At 45.5% G+C, this 12,874-nt stretch overlaps 1 protein-coding gene across 1 annotated transcript in view; it reads left to right on the top strand.

Moving 5' to 3' along the window:
• Positions 1-9,816: 9,816 nt before the first annotated feature.
• Positions 9,817-12,874, top strand: part of LOC311107872 (uncharacterized protein) — a gene marked incomplete at both ends in the record, with an annotated part of 36,041 nt that continues 32,983 nt past the window's right edge. The window contains one exon of the mRNA XM_084150450.1: positions 9,817-9,844. Within this exon, the coding sequence (XP_084006576.1) occupies positions 9,817-9,844 (28 nt within the window). The remainder of the gene's footprint in view (positions 9,845-12,874) is intronic.

Below are 12,874 nucleotides of genomic sequence, written 5' to 3'. Positions count from 1 at the left end.
TATTATCACTGATGTGCTCTCTGCTGTCTGTAACACACTAGGGACTAGGTAAAGGTTGACTAGGTTGTTTTATTCTCTTTTAGCCCACAAGAATCCAGTGTGACAAGACAACAAGCAACACTTTAACTTGTGTTATTTTGTATAGTATGTGGCGGGATGATAATGTATACTGTTGTGTTGTAAATTGTTGTGTTGTGTTGTAAAGTGTTGTGTTGTGAAACCCACCACTGTTAGGGCTTATCCATGAACCAGAGGGTGTGGTCGTGGCGGTCCTTGATTGCATATTGTCCCTTATGGAAACTTTCCAGGCCCTCCCCACTTCCATTAGGCAAAGAATGCAGCGTTTCCATAGATAGTGTTCCACAGTTCCACCGGTGCAGGCCTGAGAAATCTGTGTCCCTCCCAGCAGAGTACCACTAGATGGTCATGCCAGAATGAACAAAACTGGCTCAGTCTGTGTTAAGCAAGCACGTGAGCTATTTGATCGTTATCTAAGGTTAGGGACGGGTCATGAAATCATGTCTGTAGTTATACAGAGCCAGCCATACTCTCCAGCATGGCTAGATAGAGACATCCTGGTCTCAAGAGTAGGGTTTTTTTCCCTGACCATGTGACCTGACCAGGAACAATTCCTATTGACTATAACTAGGCCCCAGTTTCTCTAGGTCAGAAATAACTCTGGGCCTACAGGGAGGTTGTAGTTGGAGTCAGGCAGTGTTAGGGCAGCTGTGGGGTCCTGCAGCCTGCATGGAGGTGAGGCTGAAACAACAGAAAAGTGTCAGAATCACAGCCAGAAAGGCTGGAATGTCGGCAAACCCCGGAAGGAACAGTCCGCCCTCTCCCCCTCCTTTTTTTTCTTCTCTCTCTCTTATTCTCCCTCCTCTCTCTCCTTCTCTCGCTCACACTCACTCTCTTTTTCCTTCTCCCTCTCTCGTTCTATCTTTACCTCTTTCCCCGAATCTCTATATTCTACCACTCCATTTTTCTTTCTCCCTCCTTCTCCTTCAATCACTCCTTCTTTCTTCCCCACCTTCTCCCTCCCTCTACCTCTCTCTCTGCTCCTCCCTCTCTCTCTCCCTCCCTCTGTTACAGTGAGTCATTACCTGTTCCTACCTTGGTGCAGAGTTAATATCCTGATCCTGCTCTGCATCTAGGGCTGATTCATGAGGGGATGAAAGGGTTGCACAAACACACACACACACACACACACACACACACATGTGCGCATACACACAGGAATGCAACACACACATGCACGGATAAACGCTCACACACGCTCAAACACACACATGTGCATGTACACAAGTGTGTGTACGTATGCATGTGTGTGTGTGTACGCACGCACGCACGTACACACACGCACACACACAATGAAGTGAGTGAGGGAGCCAACATTCTGTATTACTCACACACTGTATGTCTACCTCCCTGGCACAAACACAGACAATCTCAAATTCAGCATAAGTCTATAGAGCCATTTCTACACAATGTTGACTGAACTCTCTGTGATTTCAAAACATCTATAGTATATATAATAGTTTCCCAGCACATTAGAGACAGGATAAACACCTGCACATTTTGACAATGCACATTCTCCCAGTCCCCACCGCTCAGAGGAAAAACCCTCCTATTGCCAACTGGCCCCTTCAAGAGCACTGTCACTGATTATGGCTAACTCAGACTGTAGTTCTCTGTTCTCCCCAGCAGGTGTCCCCGTGGCACACCTTCCTCTGCAACAGACTGACTGACAGACAGACACAATTACAGACTGACAGACAGACTGACACAGACAGACTGACAGACAGACAGAGAGACACACAGACAGACTGACTGACACACAGACAGACACACACAGACAGACAGAGAGACACACAGACAGAGAGACAGACAGACAGACAGACACACAGAGAGAGAGAGCGAGACAGACAGACAGACAGACAGAGAGAGAGAGAGAGAGAGAGAGAGAGAGAGAGAGAGAGAGAGAGAGAGAGAGAGAGAGAGAGAGAGAGAGAGAGAGAGAGAGACACAGACAGACAAAGCCCAGGGGAAGATGACACACACTACATTGACTGTCTGAGAGGTCACGGTTAGAGAGAAGGATGGAGATAGGAGGAGATGAAGAGAGGGATATGTTTGGAGGTAAAGCCAGGTACTTATACGACACAGAGATGAGAGTGATAGAGATGAACTGGACAGGTAGAGAGAATGGGGAGGCTGAGGCGGAGGAGTGTAGACTAATACAGGGGGAGGGCTGAAGATGAATGATAAACAGTGCGGTGGTCTAGATGCCGAGGGGAGTAGAGCGGGAATGGAGGATAAGAGTAGGGAGGGAGAGAGAGAATGGAGGGTAAGAGTAGAGAGGGAGGGAGAGAGAGAATGGAGGGTAAGAGTAGAGAGGGAGGGAGAGAGAGAATGGAGGGTAAGAGTAGAGAGGGAGGGAGAGAGAGAATGGAGGGTAAGAGTAGAGAGGGAGGGAGAGAGAGAATGGAGGGTAAGAGTAGAGAGGGAGGGAGAGAGAGAATGGAGGGTAAGAGTAGAGAGGGAGGGAGAGAGGGAATGGAGGGTAAGAGTAGGGAGTAGAGGGAGGGAGAGAGGGAATGGAGGGTAAGAGTAGAGAGTAGAGAGTGAGGGAGTGTAAGAGTAGAGAGGGAGGGAGAGAGAGAATGGAGGGTAAGAGTAGAGAGGGAGGGAGAGAGAGAATGGAGGGTAAGAGTAGAGAGGGAGAGAGAGAGAATAATACTGAATTATAGAAGAGAACTGTGATCTCCTAACTCACACTGCTTTACCACACACACACACACACACACACACACACACACAGTGCACATACAGACACAGAGACCTTGAGACACACTCACGTGACATGAGTTATGTGTGCTCTCCACCCACTGCCATGTGTGCTGCCTATTAGAGCTGTCTGGTGTGGGCCAGCCTGTTTAATATATCTCCTCGAAGACCTTTACACACATCACACATACTGCATGCCCACATTGACATTTACATGAATCACATTCATCACACTCAAACATTGCACATTTACAAGGTGAAAGCCAACCCCAAATATTACACATACCAGTACATGATATAAATTATATAAACATTACATAGATTACATTGCACCCAGACTCATACAATAATATTTCCATTAGCATGGCCAGGCAAAACAGAACAGCTTATCAGACATAAATGGCCTCTTTCCCCAATAACATAACACGTTCCCCTCATTCTCTCGCTTTCCTCCTTCCTTCCTCCCTCTCTCCGACCTTCCCCTCTGCCCCTACTACAAGTTCTCCTTCCCCTCTCATCTTCCTCTCTCCCTCCCACGGGCTGTTTTCGTTCTTCTTTTCCCTCTCTTTTGGCTTCCCTCCTCCTCTCCCTCCCTCCCCCACCGGTCCTTTCCTCCTCCCCTGTACCTCAGTGCTCAAGTGGTGGTGTGAGGTTACATCCAGAGGAGGCTGGTGAGAGGAGCTGTAGTGGGATGGGCTTATTGTAATGGCTGTAATGGAATCGATGGAACGGTATCAAACACATCAAACATATGGAAACCACATGTTTGGCTCGGTTCCACCTATTCCTTTCCAGCCATTACAATGAACCCATACTCTTATAGCTCCTCCCACCAGCCTCCTCTGGTTACATCAGAGCCTAACAACAGACCTCCCTCTCCGCACCACCACCACCACCTCTCGTGACACACACACACACACACACACACACACACACACACACACACACTCTGTCCTCAGCACACATACAGCGAGTGAGAACAGGGCCAGGGAGAGAGATGGAGAGAAAGTGAAGTTAGAAAGAGTCAAAGGGAGATGGAGATCATTTACTATGCAGTCAGAAAACAAGACAGATTTCTTGACATAAAGTCATTTTGAAGCCTTGTATACACATTGTACTGTTAACCTTTGATTACAACAAGTCATCTAAAATGAATGAACACATTGTCAAAAACATGAAAGCAGTCAAAAACGTCCACTTCCATCGGTTGATGGAGAGAGACAGCGAGAGACGTGAGTGATTCGGTTTGCAACATCTGTGTTGGATGTTGCAGCGCCAGTTGCAATGTCACTCAGTATGTTTTAACCCTTGCTGTGGTGTAATATCTCTTCCCTCTGTGTGTGAGTGTGTGTGAGTGTGATGGCCATCCTGGCATTGGCACATGCATCACAGGTGAGATTAGTGTCAAGTCTTTTTTCCCTCTGTGGTTGACCTTGCCTCACAATGACAGCAGCCATGTCATAGAACACAGCCCTGTCACAGCAATGTGTGTGTTTGTGTGTGTGCTTGTATGTGTGCATGTTCCGCCACTTGCAGGGTTAAACAAATTATATATCTTACATTCAGAGAGAGAAACCAAATGTCTACTGTTTGCAGATGATTTGGTGCTTCTGTCCCCAACCAAAAAGGGCCTACAGCAGCACCTAGATCTTCTGCACAGATTCTGTCAGACCTGGACCCTGACAGTAAATCTCAATAAGACAAAAATAATGGTGTTCCAAAAAAGGTCCAGTTGCCAAGACAACAAATACAAATTATATCTAAAATACAAATTATATCTAGGTATTGTTGCCCTAGAGCACACAAATAATTATACCTACCGCTGCCTAAACATTAACACCGCAGGTAACTTCCACAAGGCTTTGAATGATCTAATAGACAAGGCAAGGAGGGCCTTCAATGCCATCAAAAGGAACATAAAACATCCCAATCAGGATCTGGCTAAAAATACTTCAATCCGTTATCAAACCCATTGCCCTCTATGGTTGTGAGGTCTGGGGTCCACTCACCAACCAATAATTCACAAAATAGGACAAACACCCAATTAAGACTCTGCATGCAGAATTCTGTAAAAATATACTTCGTGTACAACGCAAAACCCCAAACAATGCATGCAGAGCAGAATTAGGACCATACCCGCTAGTTATCAAAATCCAAAAAAGAGCTGTTAAATTCTACAACCACCTAAAAGGGAGCGATGCCCACACATTCCACCACAAAGCCATCACCTACAGAGAGATGAACCTAGAGAAGAGTCACCTCAGCCAGCTGTTTCTGGGTCTCTTTTCACATACACAAACTGACCCAAAATTAAGAAAATCCTTGACTATGTACAGACTCAGTGATCAAAGCCTTGCTATTGAGAGAGGCTGCCATAGGCAGACCTGGCTCTCAAGAGAAGACAGACCATGTGCACACTGCCCACAAAATGAGGTGGAAACTGAGCTACACTTCCTAACCTCCTGCCAAATGTATGACCACATTAGAGACATATTTCCCACAGATCACACAGACCCGCAAAGAATTTGAAAACAAATCAAACATGAATAAACTCCCATATCTGTTAGGCGAAATACCGCAGTGTGCAATCACAGCAGCAAGATCTGTGGCCCGTTGCCATGAGAAAAGGGCAACCAGTGGAGCACAAACAACATTGTAAATACAACCTATATTTATCTGTTTATTTATTTTCCCTTTCATACTTCAACTACTTGCACATCATTACAACACTGTACTGTACATAGACAATAATATAACATTTGAAATGTCTATATTCTTTTAAAACGTTTGTGAGTGTAATGTTTACTAATGTTTCCCTTGTTTATTTCCCTTTTGTTTATTATCTATTCCATTTGCTTTGGCAATGTAAACATAGGTTTCCCATGCCAATAAAGCCCTTTGAATTGAATTGAGAGAGCGAGATAGAGAGGGAGAGAGAGAGAGACATCACATCTAATTCCTACCTTATCCACCCCCGGTGCCCCCGCACATTTACTCTGTACTGGTACCCCCTGTATATAGCCTCCCTACTGTTATTTTATTTTACTGCTGCTCTTTAATTATTTGTTATTTTAATTTTTTACTCATTTATTTTTTACTTAACAGCTTTTTTTCTTAAAACTGCATTGTTGGTTAAGGGCTTGTAAGTAAGCATTTCACTGTAAGGTCTAGCTACACCTGTTGTATTCAGCGCATGTGGTCCTCTGTAGCTCAATTGGTAGAGCATGGCGCTTGTAACGCCAGGGTAGTGGGTTCGATCCCCGGGACCACCCATATGTAAAAATGTATGCACACATGACTGTAAGTCGCTTTGGATAAAAGCATCTGCTAATTATATTATTATAAATACAATTTGATTTGATTTGATCACATCCAACTCCTACCTTATTCACCCCCTTAGTGGTCTCCCGAGTGGCGCAGTGGTCTAAGGCACTGCATCGCAGTGCTAGCTGTGCCACTAGAGATCCTGGTTCGAATCCAGGCTCTGCTGTAGCCGGCCGCAACCGGGAGACCAATGGGGCGGCACACAATTGGCCCAGGGTAGGGGAGGGAATGGCAGGCAGGGAGGTAGCTCAGTTGATTGAGCATGGCGTTTGCAACGCCAGGGTTGTGGGTTCGTTTCCCACGGGGGGCCAGTATGAAAATAATAATGTATGCACTAACTGTAAGTCGCTCTGGATAAGAGTGTCAGCTAAATGACGTAAATGTAATGTAATGTCACCTTGTGACATCACATCTAACCCCTACCTTTTGCACCTCCTAGTGGTCACCATGTAACATCACATCTAACCCATACTTTATCCATCCCTTAGTGGTCACCTTGTGACATCACATCTAACCCCTACCTTCCTCCATGTAGCAGCACACATTACCCTCTACTTTAAATTGGTTTTGTCTTCACTGTACACAAACACACACACTTAACATACGCTTAACTGCACAAAATAAATGTACACACTCCTTATACACTGAGTGTACAAAAGTCTTTCCATGACATGGACTGACCAGGTGAATCCAGGTGAAAGCTTGGTCCCTTATTGATGTCACTTGTTAAATCCACTTCGATTAGTGTAGATGAAGGGGAGGAGACAGGTTAAAGAAGGATTTTTAAGCCTTGAGACAATTGAGACATGGATTGTGTATGTGTGCCATTCAGAGGGTGAATGGGCAAGACAAAATATTTAAGTGCCTTTGAATGGATGGTGGTAGGTGCCAGGCGCACCGGTTTGAGTGTGTCAAGAACTACAACACTGCTGGGTTTTTCACGCTCAGCCGTTTCCCGTGTGTATCAAGAATGGTCCACCTCCCAAAGGACATCCAGCCAACATGGGCCAGCATCCCTGTGGAACGCTTTCGACACCTTGTAGAGTCCATGCCTCAACGAATTGAGGCTGTTCTGAGGGCAAAAGGGGGTGCAACTAAACATTAGGAAGGTTTGACTGTTTTGTAAAGTCAGTGTATATGCACACACACAGATACACACACACACAAACACACACACACACACACACACCACACACACACACCACACACCACACACACACACACACACACACACACACACACACACACACACACACACACACACACACACACACACACACACACACACACACACACACACACACACACACACACACACCACACACACACACACACACACACACACACACAACGAGCTGAGATGGGGAGCCAATGGTCTATATATAGCAACAATACCAGGATTGGACAGATTATAACTGAACTGCAATGTCTGGCCACTTATTGTATACAGATTTAACCTTCCTTCCCCACCCTCCCTCCCTCCATCCCTCCTGCCCATCCTTCCCTCCCTCCCTCCCTCCCTCCCTCCCATCTCTCTCCCCTCCTCTAAAATCTCTCCCTTCCCCTTCCAATTCCCCATCCTCTCTTCCTCCATCTCTCTCTCTCTCTCTCTCTCTCTCTCTCTCTCTCTCTCTCTCTCTCTCTCTCTCTCTCTCTCTCTCTCTCTCTCTCTCTCTCTCTCTCTCTCTCTCTCTCTCTCTCTCTCTCTCTCTCTCTCTCTCTCTGTCTCTGTCTCTCTCTGTCTCTGTCTCTTCTCCCTCCCTCCCTCCCTCCCTCCTCCTGGAATACTATTTGAGCGTCTCGTCGTCACCTCTGCTCAGCCTCCCATGACTCAAAGCATCCCCCGCTCTTTTTCACTACCTCTCCCCCATCTGCCTCTCTCATGCTCTGTCTCCACCTGTCCCTCCCCCCTCTCTCCCCTCTCTGTCTTCCTTCCCCAGTGTGTGTGAACTCAAGGAAACATGATTGACCATGCTTGCTGCTTGTGCCAGCCCTGCGTCATTTGGCAGACAAACACTTATAGAAACAGAAACAGACCATCATAAATATATAATCCCTACACAGAGGGACAGGAGGTTAGCCTGGGTAGATGAAATAAAGAGAGAGCGAGAGAGAGAGTGAGGAGAGAGACAGAGAGAGAGAGAGGAGAGAGAGAGAGAGACAGAGAGAGAGAGAGAGAGAGAGAGAGAGAGAGAGAGAGAGACAGAGAGAGAGAGAGAGAGAGAGAGAGACAGAGAGAGAGGAGAGTGAGGAGAGAGACAGAGAGAGAGAGAGAGAGAGAGAAGAGAGAGAGAGAGAGAGAGAGACAGAGAGAGAGAGAGAGAGAGAGAGAGAGAGAGAGAGACAGAGAGAGAGAGAGAGACAGAGAGAGAGAGAGAGAGAGAGAGAGAGTGAGGAGAGAGACAGAGAGAGAGAGAGAGAGATACAGAGAGAGAGAGAGAGATGGAGAGAGAGGGTAGAGATAGGGGCATTAGATTTGGTGGGACGTGTATGCAGGTCAGATGAGATGAGAGAGATAGAGAAGTACAGATAATGAGGCCACTCCTCTCATTGTTTTTGTCACCAGGAAAGAGGGGGGTGGAGGGGAGGACTGAGAGAGAGGGGGATGGTAAGAGGAGGAGAGGGAGGGTAAAAACAGAGAGAGAGAGTGTGGGAGGGAGAGAGAATAAATGGAGAGAATACAGAGAGAGCTAAACCAAGAGAGAGAAGGGGGAGATGAGAGAGAGAGGTGACAGACAGCAGGATCGATGGAGAGAGGGATGACAGGGAGCAAAGGCTTTAGAGACTTTGGAGAGCTTTGACGCTGAAGGAATACCTGCTCGTGTTTTGTCATGATTCTTCAATATTGGGCCTGTGTGTGTGTGTGTGTGTGTATGTGTTCGCATTATTTGAGAGCTCAGTGTGAGTGTGACAGAGAGAGGGGGAGGGGAAGGAGGGGTAGCGGGGCTGTGAAACCGCTGCAGTGCATTGTTAGGCAGCTCGCGCACAGGAGAGGGAGACAGAGAGAGAACCCCCATTTTAGATCTGCAATATTACAGCAGTGCAGTTATTTCTGCAACAATGACAACAACGGCAAAGCCCACCGCTCAGTCCACTGCTATTGAACCTCTAATGGTATGGCTACAAGCCACAACATTCAACACACTGCCATTCACAGGCTAATGGACAAGCCCTTTCTGCAGATTACTGCCTGTCAGTAATATGATGCTTCCCTTTCCTATTAGCCTGATTTCCCAATCACCATATCTTTAGGATTTCACATTTCACAACAGATATAATACAGATATAATACGATTATGGTAATGATAATGATGTTAACAATGTCAACAAATGTTGATGATAATGATAGTAATAATACAAGTTATAGTTATAGTAATAGTAGTAATAATACTAATAATAATACTAATAATGATAATAATATCACTCTTCCATATTAAATTCAAACCTGTCTCCCTCAGGCATACTAACTTACTAATGGGATCGTATAGGACTCTCACTGCACTGGTAAAGAGAGAGGGAGAGAGACTGAGCGAGTAAGCACAGAAGAGAGAGAGAGGAAGAGAGGGAGGGAGAGACAGTGTGCAGGAGAGCGAGTGAGAGTGAAGCAAGCAAGAGAGAGAAGCGCGAGATAGAGCGAGTGAGTGAGAATGTATGGTGTCAGGGTAACGCTTCCTTGCTTGTATCCAGGGCCTTTGTGAATACACCATGGGATGCATCGGCTCACGGAGACTCAGTAAGACCTACTATTTTTCCCTTATGGCTGGGGGCTGAGGGCTGGGGCTGGGGGCTGGGGCTGAGGGCTGGGGCTGGGGGCTGGGTGGGGGGACGGGGTCCTGCTTGCTGCTGTTCCGTACGGTGTGTGTGAATAGGCTGTGGGGACCGGGGGATGAAGAAGGGGTAGATGGTAACCACGTCACTGTTTAGATAGGGCTTGACAATTCACGTTAAGCCAAGATGTCAGAGACAATATGTGTTAAAATGTGCTGCTGTGTGTGTGCATTCCCCCCTCCCTCCATCCCTCTCTCTTCTCCTGCCTTGATTTAGGATGATGCCTGGCAGAGTGTATGTGTGTGTGAGAGGGAAAGAGAGAGAAGGATGGAGAGGAGGAGACGGGGGAGAGGCAGATTGAAAATGCTATGATAGTTGCTGTTTACAGAGAGGGAGAGATAGATAAAGGAAGAGGAAGAGAGGGAGAGATAGAGAAGGAGATGGAGAAAAGAGGGGAATATTCTATTGTGGGAGGTGTCTGTGTAGTGTAGTATTACGTGCATAAATAGAGAGAGAGAGAAAGAGAGATGAGGTGGGCTGGAGGGAGAGAGGCAGGCAGAGAGAGGGAAGACATGCTGAATTGTATTGCAGGCAAAGAGGAGGGGAGACGGAGGGAGGTGTTGAGACAGAGAGGGGGAGAGGGAGGGGAATACATGAGGGAAAGAGTGTATGGGATCGCATGGAGGGGTATTCAGGTTGGGATTGTCCTGGACAATACCCATCTGTGACACGTTAGGTAAATCAACGTCAGGACTGCTGAGGGGTCAGGGTGGGGTGGGGGGGGGGGTGAGGTAGTAAACAATAACACATACGATTAAAGGTAAACACACCTCAGAAATTGTATAATGCATGTACAGAATGAGCATATGGAATGATTAATATGTACAGTAGTGTATTCAATACCAATAGTACACATCAACAACAAGTAGATTGTGATATGCTACAGAAAAACAGAGGAGGACGTCCCAGTAGTCTATAGATGATGACTGCATTGGTCTGTTCTGTGTGTAAAATGTGTGCATCGGATTTACTTTGTATTTAAATATAGGCCTAAAGAACTTATGTTAAGCGCATTGTGAAATATTTGTTATCCACTTTGTATAATTGCAAATGAATGCTCAATACATAATGATTCATGAACGCTCAATACATCATGATGATGTGGCCGTTGATACTTTGCTTCTTGAAAGTCCAATCGCTTGAAAACTTGACTGTTGACATGCAAAACATTTTTAGACTCTATCAACAGTGGACTAATGAAAAAAATACCAAAATATAGTTTTGGAGTGGATTTGAAAGCTGCCCATTATTTTCTATCATTATTTCAACTTCCTGAACTGAAATGGAATTCACCCCAGCTGTGGTATTGAGGTCGGCAGTGTGACATAGTTGTGAAATAACTACGAACTCTAGATAACAACACATGAAGAATCCAAAGGATGAAAGGCATTGTAGAATGAGGTGATGTCTAGAATGGAAACCAGCTGGCAGTAGGTGTGAGGTGAATAGTGAAGCCATGATAACTGTGTTAAACTAGCGCTATACACATAGAATTAGGAATTAGAATACTAACTAGTAATTGAATAGGATCTCCACGGGTATACATGCCAGGGCACCTGTTTAGTCATGAGTCACACACTGACTTCCAGGGAAGTAATGGAAGGTATTATTACTTATTATTGTGAAATGTCATGCAGACACAGGAAAAAGAGTGAATGGTGGTGAATATTGATGTGTTCTACAGCATTGCCTACAGAGGATTTGAATTGAAGTGAAGATGAAAAGGTTAGAAATAAATAGTGGTAAGCTTTCTGTGAGTAGTCCCTAGTGGTTGGATTCTTCAAACATAATTATTCTTAAAAGACAAGCATGTTGTAACCATGGCAATGTTTCTGTCCTATGATTCTGACCACCATGGTGACTGAATATAGGCTAGGGTTCTTCTAAGCTGTTGCTTAACACCTGATTTAGTGAAGAAGTGAGTGTGTGCTGGTGGTACTGTAGTGTATAGAGAAGGAGAGAGCAGTGTGGTGTGTAGGTCTGCCTGCGTGGGCATGGCAGCAGTGTTTGTCCTGGGTGAGAATGGGTTTAGTGTCCAGTATTGATCAGCCTCCTCAGCTGCAGTCCTCCCTGCCAACCACAGATCAACAGGAGGAGGCAGAGGGGTACAATATCTACACACTGGAGTAAGACTAGAGTATCTACACACTGGAGTAAGACGAGTATTTACACACTGGAGTAAGACTAGAGTATCTACACACTGGAGTAAGACTAGAGTATTTACACACTGGAGTAAGACTATATTATCTACACACTGGAGTAAGACTAGAGTATCTACACACTGGAGTAAGACTAGAGTATCTACACACTGGAGTAAGACTAGAGTACCTACACACTGGAGTAAGACTAGAGTATCTCTACACACTGGAGTAAGACTAGAGTATCTACACACTGGAGTAAGACTAGAGCATCTACACACTGGAGTAAGACTAGATTATCTACACACTGGAGTAAGACTAGAGTATCTACACACTGGAGTAAGACTAGAGTAGCTCTACACACTGGAGTAAGACTAGAGTATCTACACACTGGAGTAAGACTAGAGTATCTACACACTGGAGTAAGACTAGAGTATCTCTACACACTGGAGTAAGACTAGAGTATCTACACACTGGAGTAAGACTAGAGTATCTACACACTGGAGTAAGACTAGAGTATCTCTACACACTGGAGTAAGACTAGAGTATCTACACACTGGAGTAAGACTAGAGTATCTACACACTGGAGTAAGACTAGAGTATCTACACACTGGAGTAAGACTAGAGTAGCTCTACACACTGGAGTAAGACTAGAGTATCTACACACTGGAGTAAGACTAGAGTATCTACACACTGGAGTAAGACTAGAGTATCTCTACACACTGGAGTAAGACTAGAGTATCTACACACTGGAGTAAGACTAGAGTATCTACACACTGGAGTAAGACTAGAGTATC

The sequence above is a fragment of the Coregonus lavaretus genome (assembly GCF_964263955.1).
Source record: "Coregonus lavaretus genome assembly, chromosome: 3".
Lineage (NCBI taxonomy): Eukaryota > Metazoa > Chordata > Actinopteri > Salmoniformes > Salmonidae > Coregonus > Coregonus lavaretus.
The sequence above is the reverse complement of the archived record's forward strand: the minus strand, read 5'-3'. Positions and strand labels throughout refer to the sequence as shown.